The 24,783-nt window shown below is 61.7% G+C and overlaps 2 protein-coding genes across 2 annotated transcripts in view; one reads left to right on the top strand and one right to left on the bottom strand.

Annotated features, from left to right (window-relative positions):
* Positions 1-15,999, top strand: part of LOC123954657 — a 73,352-nt gene extending 57,353 nt beyond the window's left edge. Inside the window, exons 4-5 of the mRNA XM_046026007.1 lie at positions 89-289; positions 12,626-15,999. Of these exons, the coding sequence (XP_045881963.1) occupies positions 89-289; positions 12,626-13,306 (882 nt within the window). The 3' untranslated portion in view covers positions 13,307-15,999. The remainder of the gene's footprint in view (positions 1-88; positions 290-12,625) is intronic.
* PARD6G (par-6 family cell polarity regulator gamma) overlaps positions 1-24,783 on the bottom strand; it is a 73,507-nt gene that overhangs the window by 17,239 nt on the left and 31,485 nt on the right. The gene's annotated exons all lie outside the window — the stretch shown is intronic.

Genomic DNA, 24,783 nt, shown 5'->3' on the forward strand with positions numbered 1-24,783 from the left:
GATTCGGGTACATGTCCACCCTCCACCCCCCCCATCGTAATCTGCGTTTTCACCAAAATTACACTCTTTCGTCTACTTCTGTTTCCAGAGATCTTCGGCAGAAGGAGAAAGAGACGTCGGCCCTGGTTTCCGAGCAGACGCGAGCGGGAAGACGGGCTCAGGTGCTGGCTTTCCCTCCTGCCTGTCTCCCTCCCGCTGCCCGGGGCCAGCTCGACCGGTCCTGTCGCGAGGATGGCACCAGAAACCTTGCAAGAGTCACGTTTTTGCCACTTCCCAGCCCCCCTCGCAGGTGAGGAGACAAGCCCAGAGCCAGGAGCTGCTTCAGCCCACGTCAGACACGCACACATCACACGTGGGGAGAATCATCTTTAGTTTGAAAATGTCTGATGTCATTGCTTTTTTTTTTTAAAGATTTTATTATTTTTTAAAATTTATTTGACAGAGAGAGATCACAAGCAGGCAGAGAGGCAGGCAGAGAGAGAGGGAGAGGGGGGGAAGCAGGTTCCCCGCTGAGCAGAGAGCCCGATGCGGGGCTTGATCCCAGGACCCTGAGATCATGACCTGAGCCGAAGGCAGAGGCTTAACCCACTGAGCCACTCAGGTGGACAAGTGCCCTGATGTCACAGGTTTTGAGGGATGAGTGCAAATGAGGGCAAGCTGAGAGGCACGCACTCGCCCCTTCTGCCAGGGCCCAACTCTTGGGAGGCACACCAGGCTGGTGAGCCCAGCAGCCGCAGCCGAGGAAGCCCAGCATGGCCACAGACACATGCCGACACCACGGCCGGGATGCAAACTGGAGCTGCTGGGCGAGCCGCTGGCTACGGGGAAGGAGCTCCCCCTGCATCCAGGAGGTGAAGTTGGACACCGGCCTGAGAATCACTGGCAGACAAGCAGACTCTCTCCTTGCTGTTACAGAAAGACTATTGCAAAAATGCTGTTCGAGTCAGTGCCCCCCGCCCCCTCCCTGGTCACAAGAGGTGGAAAGGCAGCAGCAGAGTGTGGGGACCCCTTCTCTGCAGACCCTGGGGACCTCGCAAGGAGGAAGCAGGTTGGCTTAGGACCGAGCCTTGTCCAGGGCACCTGCGAGAGGCATCCCCTGGACCGGCAGGGTGGAGGGGGGGTCCTTTCCATTCAACTGAGATGTGTCCCGAAGCAGCACCGGGGTAGGGGGGCACCCTCACAGGGGACAAGGGACACGTGTGCTGGGAAACGCGTGGCCGGGATGCCCCGGTGCGCGCAGTCCCCTGGAGCAATGAGTCGGCGAAGAGAGAGGCGCAGGAAGGCCGACGGTGCAGCCAAGTCTGCGGTGAAGACTGCTTGCGGCTTCTGGTGAAGCGAGACACACTGTCACCGCACGAGCCCGCAAGCCCGTTTCCTAGTTTTACCCAAATAACAAAACGCACGTCCACACAGAAACCTGCAGAAGGATGTTTACAGCCGCTTTGTTCCTCATTGCCAAGCGCCGGAAGCACCCCAGACGTCCCTCGGAAGGCGGGGGTCACGCACCGCGCTCCCTGCAGACGACGGGGGGTCGCTCGGCACCGAACAGAATCAGTGCGGCCACCGAAACCTCCCACGTGGCACGGTAAGGGCAGGGACCGGTCTGGAAAGGCGACGTCCTCCAGGACTCCAGCTCTAAGACGCTGTGGAGGAGGCGGAGCCACGGACTCAGTGGGGACCCGCCGCGGTGGGAGCTGGAGGGGAGGAGGCGCGGCCGAGCACAGACGGTCTCCGGGGCCACGAGGCTCCTCCGTCCGCAGAGTAACGGGGCACACCTGACCTCGTGCCCTCATGAGAGCCCGCCCGCATGCGCGGCACCCAGGGAGCCCGAGGGAACGACGAACGTCAGTTTATGCTGACGTATCAGTGATGGCTCATCGGCTCAACCAAGTCGCACGGATGCGAGATGTCGTAGCAGAGCAGCCGCGTGCGCAGAACGGGGTACACCGGCCTGCTGTGATTTCTGCTCAGTTTTTTTCTATAAAACTAAAACTGCGCTGAAAAAGTTAAGTCTACAGAATTTAAAAATGCTTGAAAACATAAAAGGCTAAGATCATGAAACGGTTCAAACACAAAACAAACGATCCCTAGTGTAACTGTTCTCTCTTGAAGGGAACGAGGCATCAACGGTCACACACCGTAGAGAGGGAGGAACCGTGGGAAGGTCTCCGCAGCTCCCACGTCTCACCCCTGCACGCCCGCCCACACCGGCGAGCTCCCCGACACAGGAGCCGGGAAGCAGCAGGCCGTGTGCGGGCTCTCGGGACTTCGGGGACCTGCCTGGGGACTGTTGGGCGCTCCCGAGGCCGGGGATGGTCACTCACACCAGCCCCTGCCCCTCTGTGCGCACTGTGCCCGGGACAGATGGAGCCTCCGCCTCGGACCCACAGCCGGCAGCAGCAGTGACCAGCCAGTGCCCTGGGAAGGGACCCGGGTGGCCGAGGGTCCAGAGCTCCCCCGTGCCAGGAGCGGACAGGGAACAACCCGCAGGCCCTGCAGCAGCGGAGACGAGCACACTTCAGTCCTTCTGGAGACGGGCGCACGAAGGGCCTGTCTTCCTCCTTCAGTAACGCGCAGCGGCCCTCCAGGACATGGGAGGGGAGGGGATGGACAGACAGAAACTCTGTGGGGGGCCCAGAAGTCACCATACACTTTTTCCTGTCCCTCGAGGGAGCCCCCTGAACCGTGTTCCTTCGGAGCCAGTCTGGACCCAAGAGGCCCCCGCCATGACCTCTACCATCTCTGCAGCCCAGGGGGCCTGAGGGATGAAGCAGGAGGCGCAGGCTGTTGGCCCGAGGCGGAGGCCAGTGCCCACAGCGTCCTTGGCCTGGGCAGGCGCCTGCCGGAGAACTCTGGCGACCGTCACTACCCTGCGCCCAGTCCCCCCCCCGCCCCCACCAAGGGGAGGCCCTTACGGTGCAGTTCGGGCGGCCTTCCCTCCCAGGTGGCTCCGTCCCTGGGGCCCTGAAAAGTTCCCAGCGGCTCCCCGCCACCCCATGTTTCGCTCTGCCTGGCACGCGGGACGCCGCACACGCGGGCACACACGGGAGGGCTGGGGGATGCCCACGGAAAGCACCTCGCTCCCCTCACACACCACACGAAGCAGCTACCTCAGGGCTCAGGAAGGAGCCTTGAGCTCGCCCCCCAAGGGCAGGGACAGCTGTCTGCCAGGGGCCCTTGGCCCTCAATACACCCTTCAGCCACCACAGAACCTGGAGACTCTACCTCGCCAGCTGTCCGCCATACAGCACCTCTGGGCACGGTTAATTAAGAATTTATCTCATAGGGGCACCTGGGTGGCTCAGTGGGTTAAAGCCTCTGCCTTTGGCTCAGGTCATGATCTCAGGGTCCTGGGATCCAGCCCCACATTGGGCTCTCTGCTCCGCGGGGAGCCTGCTTCCTCCTCTCTCTGCCTGCCTCTCTGCCTACTTGTGATCTCTGTCTGTCAAATAAAAAAAAAAAAAAAAGGGAAATGATCCCTTCTAAAAAAAAAAAAGAATTTATCTCATAATCGGTGATGACAGGACCTCACTGGAAAGTCAAAGTTTGAACTTTACAAAACAGAATAATCGCTTGTTGAATCACCGTAAACAAACCTGTGAGCTGAGAACGATAAAACATGCCGTTGGCCTCCTGGCCACCCATTCAGGCCCCACAAGGTGATTTTAGGGTCTGCAGGGGGCAGAGCCGCCTAGCAAGGGTCAGCGCCAGGGTGGGAAGAGCCTGGAGGTGCGGACGGGACGCGGTGGCACAGGGTGACCCTGCAAACAGGGACAGCCTCTGGGGCAGCAACCTGGGGCGCAGCCAGGCAGCTTCTTAACTTAGTGTCCTGCCCACGCTCCACCCTGCCTGGGACTTCAGGGTCTGTCCCCCTGCCTCCCAGCCCCAGACGACGGCGGGGCAGCGGCCACGGCCCCGGGCACTCCGACCCTTTGTACCTGCTCCCCAGGAGGACCCACACGGGCCTCCCATCTGTGGTCGGCCCTGGCAGCGGGCAGTGGTGGAAAGGCTGCCGGACAAAGCGAATGTGACCGGTCTTGCTGTTCATCCAGCAAAAAGAAGCTCCAGTAACCAGCACGTGTGTGACCCACTCAGCTTCGGCTGCTCTGGGCGTCCCCAGAAGCAGGAACGCCCCTGATCGAGAGGAAGGATCACAGGGCAAAGCAGCTGTGCTCTCCTGAACTTGAGGAGGAAGAGCCTGGAGCCCTCAGAAGGCACCTCAGCCGTTCCCCCGGTCCCAGGGGGATGTGTGACCCAGAAGAGCCCCCCCGTCGGGATGACACAGCGGCCAAGAGCGGGGCCTGGGCGTTGGCACCCGGAAAGGGCTCTGAGTGGCCACGTCCCCCCGTCAGAGCTGGGCTCGGGCAGCCAGAGAGCCGTTGGTGTACAGGGACCTGGGGCTGGACTCCCACGCCCGTGCGCCCTGCACCCCCACAGCTGCCCGGGACTGTCGCCGTGTCGGCCCCCCCTCACGTGGAAGGACGCCAAGGGGAGCAGCAGGCAGGTCCCATGCCCGGCTCCAGTCCCACGAAGGGCGAGGCCTTGCTTGTCAGGGGCACGTCCCCCACGGCTGCTCTTTCCCTCCTGATTTGGAAGCAACGCGGGCTGCTGAACCTCCGCGCTGGGCAGACACATGGCCTCACGGGATCATCTGCCCCACAATTTGGGGTGATTTTTCTGACCTTTGCTGTTTGCCTTTTGTGTGTGTGGGGGGCTCACACCTTGGGTCTGGGGTGATGTTTTTCTCCTTAACGTCATGGCTTAGAGACATCTGCAGTGAATACGCGGCTTTGAGATACTTTTCAAGACGACAGAAAGTTCAACACGAGACGTCACGGGAGTTCACTGAGGCCCCCCCTTGCAGTCGGACGTTTGCTCTTCCTTCCTGGTCTGACAAACAGCCGGGTGGAAAGACACGGGGCGCATCTCTGTTCCTCAGGGCAGATTCCCGCGCTGCACCTGCAGGGTGGGCGCGTCTCAAGGGCCTCTGGGGTCAGGGGCTGGGGACTGTGTCCGGCCCAGCATAACCCGCTCACTCAGGTCTCACAGCAAACACAGACAGAAACGTGGGCCAATGCCCCAGGGCAGCTGCCGGCAGCAGTTAGGGTCGCGGCCTGTGCACAGGCCTCACTCTGCCGAGCAGCCCCAGGGCCGTGAATGTCTTCGGGGTCTCGTGCAGCAGGACGGATCAGCCAGGGTGATGGCGGGGGTTGGACCCCTGGGGCCTCCAGCCACGCGCTCAGATGCAGACACGGAGGCTTTTCCTACCGCAGCTGAACCTGGAGCTCTTTCCCTCCCTCGGCGTGAAGAGAAGAGCTCACTGACCCCCAGACTTGGTCCCAGGACCACAGGACGAGCCGAACCCACGTCAGTCACCGAGGAGGGCGCGAGCGCGGCTGGCTTCAGGGTGACAGCGTTCTAGAGAGCGACGGTGATGGAGGGGAGAGGACAGGAGAAGGAGGGGAAGGACGGGAAGGGGCGTGGCGAGGGACGGCAGAGGGGAGTGTGGGAGGGGGCGGCCGGCGGGGCGGGTGGGACAGGACAGGATTCTCGCTCTGGGCGGTGACAGACGCCTGCGTGGGTGACCTGAACCGGCTGTCCCACGGTGTGTGCAAACACCTCTTCCAGTCCCCGCGTGCCCAGGGCAGCTAAGACCAAAGAGCTCCCGTTTCCGTAACTGAACAAACACGCAGACACAGAGACACTCCGGAGAACCACGTCACCGGATCAGGAAACAAGTCAGAACAAGACTTCGTTCAAAGGTACCGGAAATGTCCCATTTTTAACGTCTGCCACCTCAGTTGCAAAGCCCAGCGGGCCGCACGTTACGGAGGAGCCCACGACCCCCAGCAGGGCTCCGCTCCAGACTTCGCCTTCAGCTCTGGGCCCGACTTGGATTCTGGTGCCCCCAGCTTACCCGGTGCTCCCGGGGACTGCCCTGCTCCTGGGGTCAGTCCCTCGCCCCCACCCCGGGGCGCAGGGCCCTCCGCCAGCTGTGTCCTCTCCCAGCGCCCACCCCGGGCTGCCAGAAGGGGCCGGTGCCACGTCGCACCCAGTGGCCCGTGTGCTCTGGCACCGTCCCGGCCCGGTGCTGGCCTTCGTCAGGGCTGGCCCCGCGCTCGGAGCCGGATTCATCCTCACAAGACGACTCAAAGTGGAGGAGATGTGCGGCGGCAGCCGGAAGCTGGGGGCCGGGCGTTCCCGAGGCAGCCTGTCTTTCCTGGGCCCCTGCCTCCTCCCTGCACACCACTGAGCTACTTCTCCCCCAAGTCCCGTGATGCAGGCCCACCGGGGTCCTTGTCGCTGTGGTCCCAGGACCCTGTCCAGAGTGACGGAGGCCACTGCTGAAGGCAAGCACAAGGCTTCGGGGCGTGCGCCAGACACGGAGGGCTCCCAGCCCAGGACACCTGCTGCCCTTGGCGGCACAGCCATGGGGACCCACAGGGCCGCTAGGCAGGCGTCAAAGTCCGTCAGCTCATTCCCCCATCTGGGAGGGAGCTCTGAGTCACCAAGGACAGCCTGTGGGGCGAGGGGAGGAGGGTCCGCTCTGAGCACAGGGCCGGTCTGCTGGTGTCACAGACCCCGAAGGACAGTGCCCAGAGGCCGGGGCCCACGGATGCCCACAGAGCTCCCTGGAGGCGGGGTGCCTTGGCCGTGAGCGCCTGTGTCCCCGGGGCGGGGAGGGTGCCGGGTCCCTGGACAGGGCTCCCTGGACTTGCCTCCTGGGGCTTCTACTTCTCAGATTACCAGAGCCGGCTGGGACCACCCCCCACAAGCTTCTGAACTTGTTCTCTGTCTCCAGGAGCTCTTATTCCTCCTCCCTCTCTCCGCCCTCCTCTCGGTCCTGCCTCCCCGGCACCTTCTAGACAGGCTCTCGCTGGGCCTGGCAGCACGTCCCACCCAGAGGCTGGTTCTGGGAGGACAAGGATGCGCAGGCCAGTGAGCGGGGTGTGGTCCCGAGCGCTCCCCCTTGCCTGCAGCGGGGCCCAGTCAGCCCGGGAGGGGGCGGCGCTGGCCGGGTCGGGCGGCTGACTCTGCCCGCAGCCTGGGCAGCGAGAAGGCCAGCGAGAAGGCCAACGGCCTCGGGCAGCTCTGCCTCCTCCCCGGGGGCCGGCCAGGAGCAAGCGAGCGCGTACAAGCCTCTCCGTGGCCCCCCTTCTGGGTGCACGGTATCATTACAACCTTCAGTTCTTCGTTACTGGCCGCCGTGATGTTGCCGGGGACTCGGGCCAGGGGCTGCCGTGGGCCTAGCGGGTGGTACGCAGGGTGCCAGGCGGTACCAGCCGGGAACGGCCCGGCAGCTGGGCTAGACACACCTGTCTGCCTGAACAGCAAAGGGCGCGGGCTGGGACGCGGTGTGCCCCGGGGACTCCGAAGGCGGATGGAGGGAGGCAGCTCTGCCCCTGATGTCACAAAGGGTGAACCCGCCACCGAGCTGGCGGGGCCTGGAGCCCTCCTTCCCCCTCACTTTATCAGGATAAACTCTCCTCACGTGAGATTTCAGGGAGGCTGGGAGCTGACGACAAGCTTTCCTTCTGACAAACGAAAACAAAACCCACACAATACCCGTTTTCACCGAGGGAGTGTTTTCTGTAACTTCTAAAGAAGACTTTATTTCGGGCACGGAATTCCTGACTGTCGTTAGGGTCCTGTTTCTGCAGTCAAATGCTCTACTCCTGAGCGATACCCCCAGGGTGCTGTTTCTGGAATGTTCCCCCACCCCCAGGCCCAAGGCAAGGAGACACAGGGAAGGAAGTGGCAGAACAGAGAGCATTTAAGAAGCATCTTGTTTTGGTTCTGATTCCCTGTTATTTCCCGCTATTAAAAAACTTGACTCAAATGATCCCCACTTACTGTGGATCCAAATTTACTACAAAAATAAATTTAAAAATCCAAAAGCTGCACCCTGAGGTTACCACGGTCAGCATTTTGCTCTTTCCCCTCACGCTGGTTCCCCTCGGGAAGATCACGCCGCGCCCCGCCCCCCTGCTGCCCCGTACCCCCTTCCCAGCTCCCCTGCTGGGCAGCGTGCATCTCCAGCCCCCCCGGAAGACCTCTGTGGCAGAGGACACGCAGGCCCCCTCCCTGCCCTAGTCAGCTCAGCACACAGAGTCCCCCAGGGCACGGGTCCCGGCCACATGCACCCTCCTGCTTCTGCCTTCAAGACTTACTGAGATCAAATTCACGCAACGTAACATTCCTCTGAATTCTAGATAGAAGTCTGGAGATTCTATTTCATGGCTTCCTGGCCCACAGCCCAAACCTGGGAACCGAGGGCGCGTTATCTTCCCTTCCTGAGCCCTGGCCCAGGTCTCCCCGGGACCCTGAGCAGGAGACACACAGAGGGCTGCACACACCGTGCCGGAAGGAAGTTCAGTGCCGAGGCGGTCCTCACGCCTGCTGGGGCTGCCTGGCCTTGTGCTAGGGCCAGTCCCTCAAACCCCGCATCCCCGAGGGCCACAGACAAAGGGCAGACTTGGTGGGCCAGGCAGTCACTCCTGGGGGACTCTCCTGAGGCCCCCACGGGCCACACTGGCCAAGAACACCCCTTCCTGAAAGCTGGGCCCAAACAAGAGCTTCCAACACTTTTCTCCAGGGTCCTCCTTGCCCTTGGAGCCAGTGACCGCCTCCTTCGACTGAGGGGTGCTAGAGGCCACCAGCACCCGGTCAGACCTGCGCCTGTGCTAGAACGAAGCCCTCGCTGAAAACCCCTTACCTTCCGCTCAGCTGTTTGCTCGTGAAAACAAACGAACGGCTTGCGGAGGGAGAGCTCAACCACATGCTGGGGCAGACCGGGTCAGGGGTCACGTGCACAAAGGGGATGTCATCCTGCCCCATCACACTCTGCCACCCAGCCCCTGTCACAGTCTGGTGCCTGGTCCCTCAGACTGTCTGGTGCAGGGAGCCTGTGCGTCGCAGTCCGAGATCTCAGAGAAACAGCCCCCGGGCACGGGTTCTCACGGGGAAGTGGAGCTTCACTTGGGAACTGGCTCCAGCCTTGACCGCGGGGGAGCTGGAGGCCCAGGGTGGAGGGTGGGGAGACTCAGTCCAAGTCTGAAGGTCCAAGAAGCAGGAGCTCTGACGTCTGAGGGGAGGAGAGGGTCGCTCCAGCTCAGGGAGAGGAGAATCGATGCCCACCCATGGGGAGGGCACCTGTGCCTGGGTCCGCTGGCACACCCATTGTTCTGTCTGGAAACTGCCCGAGATGCTCGTGCAGAGGAGGGGCTCTGGTCAGGGAGATGGCGCTCCCCTCATCCCGTGAGGACCAGGACCGCCCACCACCTCACTCTGCCTTAACTGCCTCCTAAACTCCCTCCCACTGGGCTTAGGGCTTCACTGTGTGGAGCTAGGGTGCAGCGCCGTCCCGGCCCATGCCCGTGGCCACAGCCGGCTCCTTTATTCTGCCGTCTGCCTGGGACAGACCCCTCTTAACTCCGTGGCGGTTCCCACGGCACTTAGAAGGGTTGTGCCTCTGTTTCTCTGTTTGACCCTAAAACCGCTCTCCCCCTGAGCATCTGTGCTTACCTAGAAGGGGGTGAAGCTGAGCTCTGAGCCCGCGCATGAGAAGCTGCTCTCCAGCCTGTTTCCCCGAAGGCCCCACGGGCTGTGTATCTGATTCCAGGGTCCCCACAGCCCAGCCGCACCAGCAACCTGCTGTGATGTTGTTCTGATAAGAGGACAACATATCCCAACAGGTTTCCTGGAGGAGGGGTTCGGGAAGGACAGGTTGTTGTTTTACCCTGAGGGTCTGTGGGAAGGAATGGCCTAGAAGCTGGAGGACACAGAGGGGCCACGTGTCATGACGAAGACAGAAGGTTGGGGGAGGGCAGAGGGATGTGGGGGCCCAAGGGACACTTCTGACAAGTGGTGGAACGCACAGTTCACCTGGAAAGAATCTCACCGAGAGACGTATGGGAAGCAGGAGGGAATAATGGCCAAAGGGACCGGAGCAGGATATCAGAGCAGGTAGCGGACTAGACTCAGTGTGTGCATGAGCCGCCAGAAAGCAATCTTCGTTTGCAACGACGTGGGTGGAACTACAGGAGATTAAACTGAGTGAAATAAGTCAGTCAGAGAAAGACAATTGTCATATGATCTCACTGATACGCAGAATTTGAGAAACAAGGCGGTTGATCACGTGGGAAAAGAGGAAAAAAATCAAACAAGAGGAAACCAGAGAGGGAGATGAACCATAAGGGACTCTTAGTCTTAGGAAACAAGCTGAGGGTTGCTGAGGGGAGGGTGTGGGGAACTGGGGTACCTGGGGGGACGGAGGGCGGGTTTGTGGTGTAATGAGCCTGCGCCCTTGAAACTAACAATATACGTTAATTAACTCAATTTAAAAATGTAAAACAAACAACGAAAATGAAAAAGGGTAAGAAAGCCTTTAGGTATCGTAAAGGTGGGGACTGGTTGCCAGGGAAGCCAACCATGTGCCCAGCAGGCTGGACTGGCTCCCAACCCCCACCCAGTGAGGGCAGCAGAGACTGGAGACTGAGTATAATCACCAATGGCTGATGATTTAATCAATAATAATAAAGTAGAGTGTGTGCCTAAATACATCAAGTCTTTCCTAACATCTCCACCTGGAAAAATTCCACAAACTGAGAAGACACTCGTGGATACACCCGATATGTTAAGTCTGAATATAGAAAATGGGAGAATTTTCCAGAAGCAGTTATATCCTCCTTATAAAGTGTATTTGCCGCTCCCATCGACACCGAGAACACAAGGCGGCAACGCCCCAGAGCACAGAACCCGCCGCTGGGCTGCGGCCTGAAGACGGCAGGTTCCAGTGGCCTGGGGCGGAGGAAACGGGAGGGGACCAGCAGGAAAAAAACGAGAAGGACTCAAAGCACAGGCCAGTGGCCCAGGCTGACACTTCCCTTGGGAAGGTGGATCCCACTCACCGGGGTGGGGGGGAGCCAGGCCCCAGAGCAGCTCCCCAGGGCGGAGCAAGTGTTGACAGGTGTCAGACACAGGCTTGGGCGAACCGTGATCTAAGCACGCAGCCCTTCCCCGGGCCCCAGGAGCGCAGGAAGCCAGCACAGGAGAAGTCACTGTCCAATGGCACAGCACGTTTCGCCACGGACGGTCAACGGTGACTCTGGGGAGCCTGGGCTGAGCACACCACCATCTCCTCCGTTACTGCTCATCTCGATACAAACCCCGCCCCGCAGAGCCCCAGGGCCTGCCCCGCAGTCAGGGTGGTGGAACCCCCCCTCCAGAGGCCTGTGGTCCGGGGGCCCCACCCACCCGGGGCTGCATTCAGGTAGGAAGACGCCAGAGCCTTGGCTTCCGGGGGTACTGGTAAGCCCACACGGATTCCCCACTGGCCCTACCGGCAGCCCTGGGGCCCCACCCACGGCAGGGACACACAGGCCCCGGCCGGCGCTGCGCCGGGACGGGGGCTTTCGGTCTTTAGGAGCAGGGTCCCTGGTGACCCTCCGGCCACGCCCTTCTGGAAAACCCAAGGGTCTTTATCTACAAGGAGCTCGTGGCAGAAAACAGAAGTGGGTCTTGGAGAGAGGTGTCTGTGGGCAGGTGCTGGGGGCCGGCCTCTCTGTGCTGCTCAGAAGGGACGTGGATCTGAGACCAAGGGGGCGAGGGACACTCTTTCCTGGGCCTTCGGGGCATTCGCCACGCCTTCCCTCAGCGTCTTTCCCTGAGCCGGGCCTGTCAATGCTGCAGGCAGGGCAGTGGCTTCTCTCCTCTCCATGTCCTCGGCCCCAACCCTTCCCTGTCCCCAAACAGCCTTCAAGATTCACGTCGCTTGCCCTCCCGCTGAGAACGTGTGGTGGACCCAGAAGCCAAAGGAAGAACACAGTCTGCCCCGACTGTTCGGTAAGAACATGCAGAGTCAAGGGAAAGAGTCAACCACTCAGTTTCCTACATTTTTGTGGAAGCCACAAAGGCTGATTACAAAGCCCCGCTTGGAACTGGCTGTTCCCGCCTCAAGCCCATGTGGGAGAATTCCTCGCCAAACCTCGAGGCATCCAGCCCACGGGCCTCTCAAAGGGAGGCCTGAAGGAGGACTAGGGCCATGTTTGCGTAAGTGGAGGGAATGTGTTGACACCGTAATCCCCGGGAGCTGGAAGCACTCAGGTGTGTCTCAGGGAAGCAGCCGAGACCCACAGCTGGGTGGGGGCTTGATGACATCATTCGGGCACAGGCCTCAAGCTGCAGCAACACGCCCCCGCCCACTCGCCTGGCGCTGGGGAATTCCTCTTCTCGCCAGGGCTGTGTCCTGCCGTTAGCGGGTCATAGCCCCAACACCCCTGCCGAGGGCCACAGGCCCCGTGCTTGCCCTCCCCTGTCCACAGAGACAGGTATGGCTCTGGTCTCCTCAGCGGCTGTGCTGGCCATGGCCCCCAGCAGGGCTTCGATCTGGGGGGAAGCCAGCCGGCAGTGGGAGCAGAGCCTGGGTTGGTTGTGGGGTGGCTGGAGGGGCGCGCAGGGCGCCCCAGGGGCTTGGGGTTCAACGCGGCTGCGGCCCCAGAGGGCAGCCTCTGCTTCCCCCTCAAGGCCACGCGTTCCCACTGGGTAACCGAGCCCAGGGTCAAACACCAACGCAGGGTCGCCCTGCGTGTCCAGTGGCTGAAGTCTGGTGGTCTTGTCCCCACAGGGTGTGCGCCATCAGGAGCCTGCCAAGCCCGGGTGCGACCCTGCTAGAGCCCACGACTGGGACGGCACAAGTCCCGAAATGACGTTACACAGGCGAGTTAGGGTGAGGAATGCGGCTCTGACGCAGACGCTCCCCCGGTCAGACGCGGAGGCAGGTGTCCCGGCCCCCACTAACCGCTCTGGGAAACACCAGCGTGGTCGGGCTGGGCTGGCCATCTCCCTGTGGGCGGAGGCCGATGTCCGAGCACAGTGCCTGCTGCGACTCCGGCAGGGACAGATGTCGTGCTCGAGAAGGGAGAGTGCGGTGCCCACGCGTCAGGGACACAAAGGCCTAGGCCGGTGGTCCCGCAATCTGGGCTTGGGAGATATGGTCCCAACCGGCCCGGTGGCCCCTGCTCCTGTGCGGGGAGCCCCTGGCAGAGTGTGGGGTAGACCCGCAGGGAGGCACGGACACAAGCTGCCTGGGCCCTGCTCAGCTCTCTACCCGGGGGAGCAGGGCTCCGGCCCCACACGGGCTCCCCAGGAGTCCAGAGAGCGGGTGGACCCCTGTGCCACAGCACCGTCCGTTCTGGGGCCACCCTGGCCTGGCCGGGGGCTCTCCGGAGACACAGACGCTGGGCTCTTGGGACACCGCGTGGGCCTGTCCAGCACGCGGCGTCCCTGTCCTCCAGCGGCCCCGTGAGGCTCGCATGCGCAGAGCCTGGAGCCAAGGCTCCACCTCATTTCTACAGCCTCCTGCCTCCGCCACGCCGCACTGACGGCTGCTCAGTGTGTGGGGACTCTCGGTGTCTGTAAGAGCAAGACCCAGCTAGTTCTGGCTCTGGCCTGTCCCCCAGCACAGCGGCATGTGCCCGAGACCCGGGGGCTGGCCTCTCCCGGGGAAGCAAGCCCCTCGGCGGCCAGCCTAGCCCCATCCTCCCCACGACACGCAGAATGACACCCTGGGGACATGTGACGAGGGGGACACCTGTGGTTGTCACCGTGAGGGGTTCCGGCCAACAGCCCACAAGGCGCAGAGCTGTGCCTCCTCAGGAGTCAGGAGTATTCAGGGGGAAGTGCCTGACCCACACACTCCTGGGGGCTAGAGTGCGGCCCCCACGGACAAGCTGCCCAGAGGCTGGCCCGAACCCGGGGGAGCTGCTGCTGTGTGGACACAGGGTCCTGCGAGGACGGCGCGAGCCTACAGCACCCGCGTGGGGCCTGGGCCACTCTGAGGGCACCAAGCAGGCAGGCACTCTGGGTCCTGCAGGGGCAGCCCCTCCGGGACTTGGGGCAGGCTTCAGCTTTGGGGTGCCACGGGCTCAAGTCCTCACCCTGGCTATGTCCTGCATGTGCCCGAGGAGGACGGCCTGCCAGGGCCCTAGGGAGCTGGGTGAAATGCTGCCGTGAGCCCCAGGGAGCCCACAGGCCACGGAAGGTCCCCACTACTTCTTCCCTCTGCTCCCGAAGAGCACGTGAGCACAGCCCCTTGCCCTAGTTCCACAGCGTCCGGCCTGAACCACGTCTGCAGATGCTCCCTCCTCCCCCTGCACTCCCAGCAGCGTCTCCGGCGGTCGGCACTCGGAGGCTCTCCTCCGGCTGGGCAAGGACTGCAGGCCGCACGCCGAGCCAGGGCCGGAAGATCGGACAGACTACCTCGGGCGCGGGAGATACCAAGTTGTGGGGTGGGAGCCGGGAAGCAGGCAGCCTGTCCTGCCTGACAATCCCCCCCGAGACAGGATGTCCTCATGACGGTGGAACCTGCGACGGCGTTGCCACCACAGGGCACGTGTGAGCACGGCCAGGGATGGGCCAGCCTGCACGCGGTCCGCGAAGCATGGGCCGGCTCCAGCCAGGGACAGGTGTGTAGCCGGCCTCTGCCCTGGCTGGCCTGTGGGAGTCCCATGACACACGGTGGGACCCCAGCCACCCTGCGTCTGACGGGGGTCCTAGAGCACCTGCTGAGCCTCCTGGAGGGGCTCCCCTTCCCTCACCCCCGCGTTCTCACCGGGGGTCGGACCAGGGCCCAGGCCCACAGCAGGACAGGGCAGGAGGCTGGGCCGTTCTTGTTCTGGTGTGGCCTCTACTGGGAGCTGCCTTCTGCCCTTGGCCTTCCTGCCTGTCTGGTCTCCCCCACCCGGGCGGAAAAAGCGTGGGGAGCAAAGCCCTGGGGAAGCACTGGGCTGGGTGTGCCCGTCCGTGAAGCTGTCCAGGGAGGGGGACTTGCCCTCTAACCAGGCCATGTGCACGTGGCAGGGGGGAGGCCCGTGTGCAGCCCGGAGCTCTCACACACTCCCATCTCCCTCCCGTCCTCACCCACGCTGGGAGGGAAACTGAGGCAGGAGGTCCTTCTGCATCCTCACCGTGACGCTGCCCTTGACCCTGCGTGGCTGCATCCCTCTCGCAACGCCTGGCGCCTCCGAGCCTCTGCAGAGCAGCTCCGAGAAACAGCAGCCCCGTTTCCCATTCCCACTTGCCCCGGAGGGAGGGGCCAGGGGCCGGGGCAGAGGAGCTCTGGGCTCCGGATCCGCACTTGGACAATAATACACACGTGGGTTTGCAGGCAAGAGCTGAGGAGGTCTTGACACGTCAACTCTGAACTGATTTCTTGCAATATCTGAAAACACACTAAAAATCAATGCACATTTACGGTAATACTGTTTTTGGCCAGTGTATTCTGAGAACAAACACAAACGGCACAAGGGCAGCTTTTCTAGGGAAAAATAGGCACGAACCAAGGCTTTTCTCGGTCCCCTGGAGTCACCTGTAGGTGAGAACAGCAGCGGCCTGTCCCGCCGTTGCTGGGGGCTGAGCGGCACGGAGCGGAAGCAGCAGCCCAGCCTGGAGAAGCCCCTCTGCGGCCCGGGGGGCCCGTGGGCTGGGTTGTGGGTGCAGAGGGGGCTCCGGCGACCTCCAAAGACGGGCCTGCCATCCTGCCCCATCCCGCAAGGTCACTAGTGGCTGCAGGAACAAGAGCTGTGGCAGGACAGGCGGTCAGTAAGACGTGGCGCTGAGGACTTTCCGGGAAACCAGATGTGAATGCGCATGGGGCAAGGCCACGGGTCCCCAGAGGTTCCCATAAAAACTGAGGCAAACAAGGGCCAGCATCCTTCGGACAATTCTCATGGGGCTGTGGGCATGGGACAGCGACCCCGGGGAAGCCCGACTCACGCGCAAACCCCAAGATCCTGGGCCCCGTCCCCGCGCTATGGATCACACGCAGGAACCCAGGCTCTTCCGCAGACCTTCCTTTGGCTTAGCTCCCGCCGTCCCCAGGCCACAGAAGCTGAATTTAGCCAACCAGTCACAGTGAGCTTCCTGTATCAAAACCAGCCTCACATGGATGGAACTAGAGCGTATCATGCTTAGTGAAATAAGTCAATCGGAGAAAGACAACTATCATATGATCTCCCTGATATGAGGACGTGGAGATGCAACATGGGGGGTTAGGGGGATAGGAGAAGAATAAATGAAACAAGATGGGATTGGGAGAGAGACAAACCATAAGTGACTCTTAATCTCACAAAACAAACTGGGGGTTGCTGGGGGGAGGGGGGTCAGGAGAGGGGGAGGGGGTTATGGACATTGGGGAGGGTATGTGCTATGGTGAGTGCTGTGAAGTGTGTAAACCTGGTGATTCACAGACCTGTACCCCTGGGGACAAAAATACATTCTATGTTCATAAAATAAAAAATAAATAAAAAACTAAAAAAAACCCCAAACCAGCCTCGATGACTCCTTACACAACTTTTAAGTAAAAAAGAAAATAAAATACCAAAAAAAAAAAAAAGTAAAGACTCCTGTAAATAAAGTACGGCATAAAGTCAGGAAATCGGCTCGCACGTCCTGGTCTGAGCTGAGCACACAGAGGACAGCACCCAGGGGAGACGCGGACTCAAGCGCTAACCCCAGGGGCTCGACACTCAGAGCTTTAACTCCTGCTTTTATGGTCGTGTTTTGGGTAAACATTAGTGCCTGTACCTCTGTCTTTCTTGGTCATTTTTATTTCTTAAACAAGATGAAATCAAGAGACTGCCCCCAGGGCATTTACCCCCGAAGAAGGAAGAATCCCGAGGTGTGCAGCCTGAGGAGCCCACAGCGGCCTCCCACCCGGGAGTGAGGGCCGGTGCTCCCCACTCCAGCTCAGAACAGGACAAGAACGTCCCACTGGAGTTTCTAGCAGGTGGGTAGCTGAAAAGGACATAAGCAGCACCAGGTGGGATGGGGAAAAGTAACCCCAACCCTCATGTGGGGCTTCTGGGCCACGTGGAGAGTGCGGGTCTACCCGTCTGAGAGCAGCCGGGATGAACGGAACCCACACGTCCGCAGACGCTCGTTCGCAAATGTTCACGGCAGCCGGAAGGCGGGACCCCCCATGTGTCCATCAGCTAAGGGATGGACAAACAGGCTGGCCCATCCACACAACGGAACGTACGGAACGGAACGTACCCGCCACAGAAGGACCGTGGCACAGACATGCAGGGCCACGCAGCTTCCCTGGAGGAACACGGTGGGGAGGGGAAGCCGCCGTCACGAAAGACCACACAGCGCAGGACTCCAGTGACGCGCTCTGCCCAGGACAGGCCAACCTGCAGACGGAGCACGGGCCAGGGCTCCTGGGGCTGGCAGGACGACGGAACAGCTGCAGGGCCTGTTTCGGGGTGAGGAGAGGCGTCCCGCTGACTTGCTCGCGGTCGCCCAGCTCTGCGAACATCCTGAAAACTTGCACCTTTGAAAGCGGTAAGTTCTGTGATTTGTAAGTTACATCTCAATAGCGTCTTTGTTCCACAACCTGTACTGGGAGACGAGACGGTCCCTTCCTGCTCCCGGGACCACAGGCCCCACTGGCCTAACGGGGCGTCCTCCCCTGCTGCGACCTGGGCAGGGCGCCTCCTGGCCGAAGGAGATTGCCAGTGACGCTGACGCTCCCTGACTGGTCATCTCTGGGCCTTCCCACGTGGACAACAGTCACTGCTCCTGAGTCACACCACGGGACCCAGCGCAGGCTGCATGCTGCCCGGGGCATGCTTGTGTCTCCATCTCCACACACGCCTCCCGTCCCCGGAATGAGGGTCTCGTGGGAGCAGGGACGGGGCTGCCACCCTGGACGGCAGCTGGGGGCTGGGAACCACGAGCGCGTGGCCAGTGCGTCTGCCGCCTCAGCAGCCGTCCCTGTGATGAAGGGGCGGATGGGGCTCCCTTCTTCCAGACTCTTCCATCCCAGCCTGTGTGGGTCTCGGGGGCAATGGTGAAGACGACAGGTTTGCGGAGGAGATCCCAAATGCCTGCTGTTAGTTTCAGTCCCCAGAAGACAGGGGAGCAGCAGGACGGACCCTGTTGGCACAGCTTGGGGGATGTTCAAACACTGGACCTTGCTTCTCAGTCATCTGCCAATACTATTGTAGTAACACAAGGGCACGTCTATCAGAGAAGCCGGGAGAAGCAAGACGATCCCCATTTTGCACACGGCAGAAACCCAGGAGCTACAGCGAGAGACCGGAACGAGGTGCAGAGAACAAGAGATGAGCTGCCCTGGTGACCATCCCTTGGTGACGTGGTGTCCCGGGCAGCTCCACGAGCCTGCGCCCCTCCTCATGCCCACAGGGAGCAGCGCTCACTCAGCAGGCGAGACCCCACCTCCCGGTGGCCCGGGGACAGGGAGCCTGGCTCCCGTGGGTCAGAACCATGGTCCGGTTCTCTGGGTGGGCAGCCAAAGGCACAAGCAGGATCTCAGCGATGAGCCATCTGCCGGCGCTGTGAAGACAGAGGCTCGGCCGAGAGGACAAACCCAGGTGCCCTGGCTGAGCTTGCTCCAGGGACTTCCTGTCATCGTCGGCACCAGGTTCTGGGGCTGCGGGCGCCCTACGGGCGCTCAGAACTGGACGAGCCTGCACAGGAGCCTACATCAGGCCATCTCACTCCCTCCCAGGGGCTGCTCGGACCCAAGGAAACGCTGCTTCCGAACTGTCTCTAGAAAGTCACCTGGCCCACGATGGCTGGAAGGTCCTGCTTCTGCTGTGCAGCCGGACGGCTTCCGGCCACGTTCCGGGCTAGGGAAGGTCCAGAGAGAGCTGGTCCGCTTCGCTGGGTGAGTAATGATTCCCTCGGGCCCACGGGGGCAAAACCATGGGGTTTCTACTCACAGATCCTTTTCAAGTGGCCAGTTACAGCCCCAGAAGGTGTTTTAACTGCTAACGGGAAGTTAGGATTTGGGAAGTCAGAAGTTAGAAAGAAGTGATTTAAAAACAAATATTAATTAAAGTAAACGAACTTTGTCTTTCCTATCTTGCTAAACGTACAGCTAGTTTCCTGAACGTCAGGCCGTCCTGACGCAGTCACTCCAGACACAACCAGAGACCCTGGGTCCCAGCAGGGCACACACGCGCACATGCAGGCCCGGGGAGCAGCTGTGGCAGGGGTGTGGCTTGCTCGCTCTCAGGGAGGTCCTGGGGTGCCCGCACCCCTCCTCCCGCATTCTCAGCCCTGCCCCAACTGCCCTAGGGGCCATGGGAAGGGGCAGGAGCGTGGCAGGGCTGATGCTCGTGATACCACCCGGCGCACTGTCCTGCGAGGTCTGATGGGTGAGGACGCTAAGGTACGGAAGAAATGAGAAACACCCAGGGTTGCATGGCTCCGGGCTGAGCGGCTGGGGCTCCCCTTCCCCTCCGAGGACCACGGCTGGGCCAGAAGGTGGAGGACAGGAGTGGTTCCCAGGGAGCGAGACTCAGGAAAACTTGAGTCTGGCAGCTGATCTCAGACAAGAGACCTCAAAAAGGTACCAAAACCCGAAGCGGGTATCCTGGACTCCGTCTGTCCCTCCCACCATAGAGGGCTGCTGTCCCGCAGCGCACTGTCTGATCCTACGCCTGACCCAGACTCAGAAACTGTGGAGAAGTGGGTGCACGGGCTCCCACGGCCTCCGGGGGCCCGGCTGGACCGGCACAGCTGGGGGACATGCATCCCCCTGGCCCGGCTGGGACACCACCCTCCCAAGCTCCGTTCCAACTGGGGCAGGTAAAGGGCTGCTGGTCTGTGGTCCGTGGGGAACAGGGACCGAGAGCACAGTCTGGCCCCCCAGGTCCACCGAGCCCTGCCGGGGGCTGAAGGGGCTCCCGTCTGGCCCCCGCCCCTCCCCCAGAAGGAGCACCCTCTGTTCTCCACCCTCACGCTGAAATCTGGTTTGTGGTGGCAGAGGAAGGAGCTGGGAAGCCCGAAAGGAAAGAAGAAACCATCTCCAGTGAGAGGGCGGGACAGGCTTCCCACAGCCTCTCTGAGACCCTTCCGAGGACGATGGCGTCCACACTGGGACCGCCGGGGCAGAGAGCCCGCTTGTCAGACACCCGTCCAGGCCTGGTGGGGCTGTCCTAGGAGTCAGGGCCGCGGGCCGCTGCGCACCCCAGATCGGGGAGCCGTGCCAGGCACTCCGTTGGGCTGCGCCAAGCGCCCCCCCTCCACCTTCTCTGAGACGCCACCGAAAGCCTCACAGGGTCACTGGCCTGTCCAGGGAGGAGTGGGGCCATCCCCACGCCCTCCCTCTGGGCCGGCTGCTGTATTTACTGGACACGGTGGCAGTGAGCAGAGACAAGAGCTATAATTCAAACGGCCCAGAATAGCCACTGGCAAGGAAGCCCGTACTTAGGGCAGACCTCCTCTGTGCTTCTCGTGGCCGGGGTCCCACGGCCCAGGCTGGGCTGGCGCGCCGGTCAACCAACCTCCTTCCGCTCAGAGAAGATGACGGGAGCCCCAGGGAGGCCAGTGAGCAAAGGCTCCACCTAGGCCCGGCCCTGCAGGAAAAGCCTCCTCAATCCAGCCACCGTGCCAACGCCTCCGTTCCTCTGAGCCCCCAGTCGCCGGCATCCTCCCCCACCCCTGCACGCAAACAGCAGCAGGACCCCAGCACCATGCTCGGCACCCCTTCCTCACCGTGCTCAGGGTACAGCCCCTGCCTGCACCCTTTCCTGCAGAGAAACGGCTTCCCGGGGGTCCCCTCTGTCCTGGGGCTCCCCTCTCACCTCTGTCTCCTTCTGGGGGGACAAAGTGCCAAGAGCCCAGCTGGTGTTAAATGACTGCCCAGGGCTCGGAGCTGGACGCTCCTGCTGCTTCAGGAGATGCTCCCGACGGCCGGACTGACGTCGCTCGGGATGTGATTCACCTCCCAGAGTGCTCCCCATGGGCAAACCGACAGCTCCCGGTGCCTTGGCCGAGCCGTGCGACCAGCACCACTACTGCCGAATTCCAGAACATTCCATCACCCGAAAAGAAACCCCAAACCCAGAGCCGCTCTCCGTCTCCACCCAAGGTTGTGATTTGTGCTCCTTCTTCAGTTTGTGTATCTGGAGTCTATTTACGGAAAAACGAGCAAATGTGGGTGCAGACACTCGCCCTCTCGTTCCGCCCCGGACGGGAATGGAGCACACCTGCTTCTTCGTATCAGCGTCTCCCACTATGTCTTGACGACCCTGGATTTTGAGCACAGAACTCATCATCTTCCTGGCATTTCCGAGACGTTGCTTCAGCACGGGCACAGCCACGGGGGCCGGGAGACTCCTGCCGGGTGGGTCACCCACGGCGGGCAGAGCTCTGCAGGCCGGGAACCACCCCGTGCGTCCACTGGCCTTCCAGATGTCACCGTCTGAAGGAGTGTGCCGCCCTGGCCACTTCCTGACGTTTCCGCCTCGGGCGAGAGGGACATTTGACCCGCATGCCATCCCTCGGCTTCGCCCACAACTCTGGCTGGTGGATACGCCAGTGCAAAGACATTGGCGGCAGACCTGGGCACAGGCTGGACGCTGACCCTGGTGGCTCCCTGGGGCTCAGGTTTGTCCTCTGTGAAGGGACAGTCCATCCCTGCCTCCCTGGGCTTGGGGGGCAGCGGGCAGGGGGACAGGATGCTGTAGGGTCTGTGGACCAGGACAGCCCGATGCTGCTCGTTGTCCCCTGCAGCCCACCCACCAAGAACACCGCCCGCGTGTGCGTACCAGGGCCCGGGCGTGCCTCCTGTACCGCCTATCAGAGACCCCCGATTCCCGTGACCCATATGGCATTTCTGCAGGCCCTCTCCCGCTGTCCTGGGAGTGCCTACCAGGCCCCACGCAGGCTTGGCAGCACGGGGACATCCGGTTGGGTCTGCAGCAGCAGGTGGGGAGGATTTAAAAGCAACAGAGGGTAGCGAGGACTATCCTAACTCCAGAAGCACCTGCGCATCAGTGGAGCCCCTGTCCCCCGAGGAATTCTTCCTGCGGAACCGGCCCTGTAGGACCCGCAGCATAACGGGATGGTGTGTCCTCACCCGGAGGTCAGGGGCTGGACCACCCGCCCTGGGGCCCACGCCAATGTCAAAGTCCTGTGAGTGCTCACTACGTCACCCTGAAGAGTCGTTCGCCGCAGACAGAGTTTACATTGGACCCCTTACTCCGGGCAGGGGTTCCCCTCCTCATGCTGACAAACCAGCACCCAAAGCCCGAACCCTAACGGCGGTCAAAGCTCTCTGCCTTTGCTGCCGACTCGGAACCCTGAAAGTGCGTGCTCTGGGACCGAGCCCCTCTGTGCCATCACTGGGGAAGACGGAGGGTCCCAGGAGGGGCTCGGTCCCAGGGGAGACGGTCCTCTAAGTAGACACCAATAATGGGAGACGGTCCTCCGAGCGCAGATACCAATAACGCGTCTTGTCCCGGGCCAGGTGCTCCGGCCGGTGAGCAGCATTAACACACACTTTCCTGGTGGCCGAAGAAGCTGACCTCTCCGCCGGGGTCATACTGGGGTGGGCAGAGGCCCACGGAGAGGACCTAACCGAAGCCCAGAGTGGGTCAAGACCAAGGGGAGGGCAGATCCCAGCTGCTCGGACGCATGGCGGTCCAGCAATGCCAGGGAAGGAGGCAGGATGGAGGCAAGCACGGTCACCGGTCCCAAACCTCACCGTTTTCCTGCACTTACGTCTGTCAGCAGTCTCTGGGCTTGTTAGCTGCAGGGAGGGAGCTGGTCGCCCCGAGGTCCCTGCCCCCGCATCTGGGAGGGGGAAGGAGACATGTCCAGAGGGAAGCACACCTCCTTGTTGGAGGGCGGGCAGAGAAAGCCCAGCGCCGTCGGGGTTGCGAGCTGGTGGCTGATGGGGGTAGGATGACCGACCCTTCTGAGTGACCAGCGATGCCCCGATATGTCCGAGGGGTCCGGGAGGTGCTTCCTCCGGGGGGACTTGAGACTCACAACATGCCATCGAAAATCCAAGCAACATGGCAGTCACTGCCAGCCTCCGGTCCTGGTGTGTCCGTGCCTGAGACCCAGGTGTGAGGAGGGTCGGCCACAGACACTGGCCCTGGGGAGGCCAGGGCCTCTGCAGGGATGTGGTGACCCCAGCAGCACGTGACAAGCTGCTTTGGTAAAAAGTACCCTTTCTCAGCCTGTGACCTGACATTTCCGACAAGACAGACGGACGTCCGACGTCCACGGATGTGTTGCAGAGCGTACCCCGGCAGAGGGTGAGCTGAGCTCGGCCAACACACGGGGCTCTAACGGGTACAGTTTCAGCGGGGGCTGGGGAGCTCAGGGGGGCGGTGGTGACCACAGCAATGGGAACACCCTGGACTCCGCCGCACTGTCCACGTACACGTGGTTAAAAGGGTGAATTTTATTTTATGTATGTTTTTCCAGAATAAAACATTAGCTTTCATCATCGGTCAGCATGTGCTGTGGTACCAGCCCCTTCCTGGTCTGACGAGTCCCGGCCTGACCGGGGACGGGCTGGGCAGCCCGAGGGGCTCGTCTGCTCCCGCGCTCCCCAGGCCAACCACCGGCCTCACCCAGCTCTGTCTGCAAGGGTTAGTGCCATGAGACGGCTCGGGGCCCGGAGTGAGCCCGGGGTGCCGGGGGTGCCCCGGGGCTGCTGGCCTCCATGCTGAGTCACCCTCCCACAGGACGGGGTGGAAAAGAGAGACACCGGGTAAAAACAGGAAGACAGACCACTGTGCAGGAGGAAATCCAAGTCTTGCTTATGCTTCTGGGAGAGAAAAGTTCACAGTGGAAATTTTTATCTCTGGACTCCCAGCCAGGGCAGGTAAGTCGCTGCTTGATGGCCCGTCCAGCGGAGCTGCAGACACATACAGAAGGGCTGTGGCCAGTTTGCCGGTGCGGGAAGCAGGGAGACAGATCAGCGTTCAGAGAGAGTAACAAAGAAAGAAAAATAAGAAAGGAATGAAGGAGCAGGCAGCCCTCTCCTGAGCTGGGAGTCCAAGGGCCTAGATGGCGGGGGCACCCTTGTCGTTTCCTTCCGGGCTTTGGAAACCATTCCTAAAAACACAGCCTTCCCTGTTCAACTGCCGATGGGAGATGACTCCCTCTTCGTCCTTGCAAACCCTGCCGAGGCCACATCTCAGTGGGAGTGTGGGCTTCGACAAGCCCACCTGGATTTCCACCGGCTCCCGGCCTCCCACACCGGCCCCCCTGGGATGAGAAAACCCTGGAAAAAGACACCGTGACCCCAAATGGGTGCTGCTGGTCCCCGGAGCATCTGTGCACGCCTCTGGGTGGGCCGTGCCCCGGTCCGGTCCCTCCCTTGGGGGCCCTCCTGGGCCAACAGTAACTCTCTTCAGCAACTTCATTCCTTCCTAAGAAGGTTTTTGTCCCAATGGAATGGCGTTTGATTGGGTTCAAAATGACTGGTAACGACCGTGAGCATCAGATCCGCTGGGCCGGCCTTTGGCTAAGAGGAAGAGCTCCGCCATGTCAGTTCTCTGGTGCCTTTTTCCAGCAGAAACGCCTCCAGCGCGAGATGCAAAGTGCCGACGAGGAGTCAACATGGACACCAGCAACCGCTCGCTTACACGAGACGCTCGGGGAGCCGCTTCGTGAACACGCCGGAACATGCCTCAGCTCACGGTAATCCGGGCACCGAGTCCCCATGGGACGTGCCGCTGGTCACAGAATTTGCCCGTCACTTTGGGTGCTCTCCCTGTGTGTCCTCCACACCCGTCCGCCCGTCCTGGGCAGGGCCTCGTGGCCGACAGTGCCCTCTGCCAGGGGCTCCCCAGCTCCTTAGTGTACACCTACTGTTCGCAGGCGAGGAAGCGATCACCAGGCTCTCTGGGGGCGCGTCAGCCCCTGGGGCCCTCCCGCCCTCTCTTCCCATTGCTCAGTGAGCCTGGCACTCCTGGACCGAGCCCCAGCCTCGTGCTTCTCCCGGGACGG

This window comes from Meles meles, chromosome 12 (assembly GCF_922984935.1).
Source record: "Meles meles chromosome 12, mMelMel3.1 paternal haplotype, whole genome shotgun sequence".
Taxonomy (NCBI): domain Eukaryota; kingdom Metazoa; phylum Chordata; class Mammalia; order Carnivora; family Mustelidae; genus Meles; species Meles meles.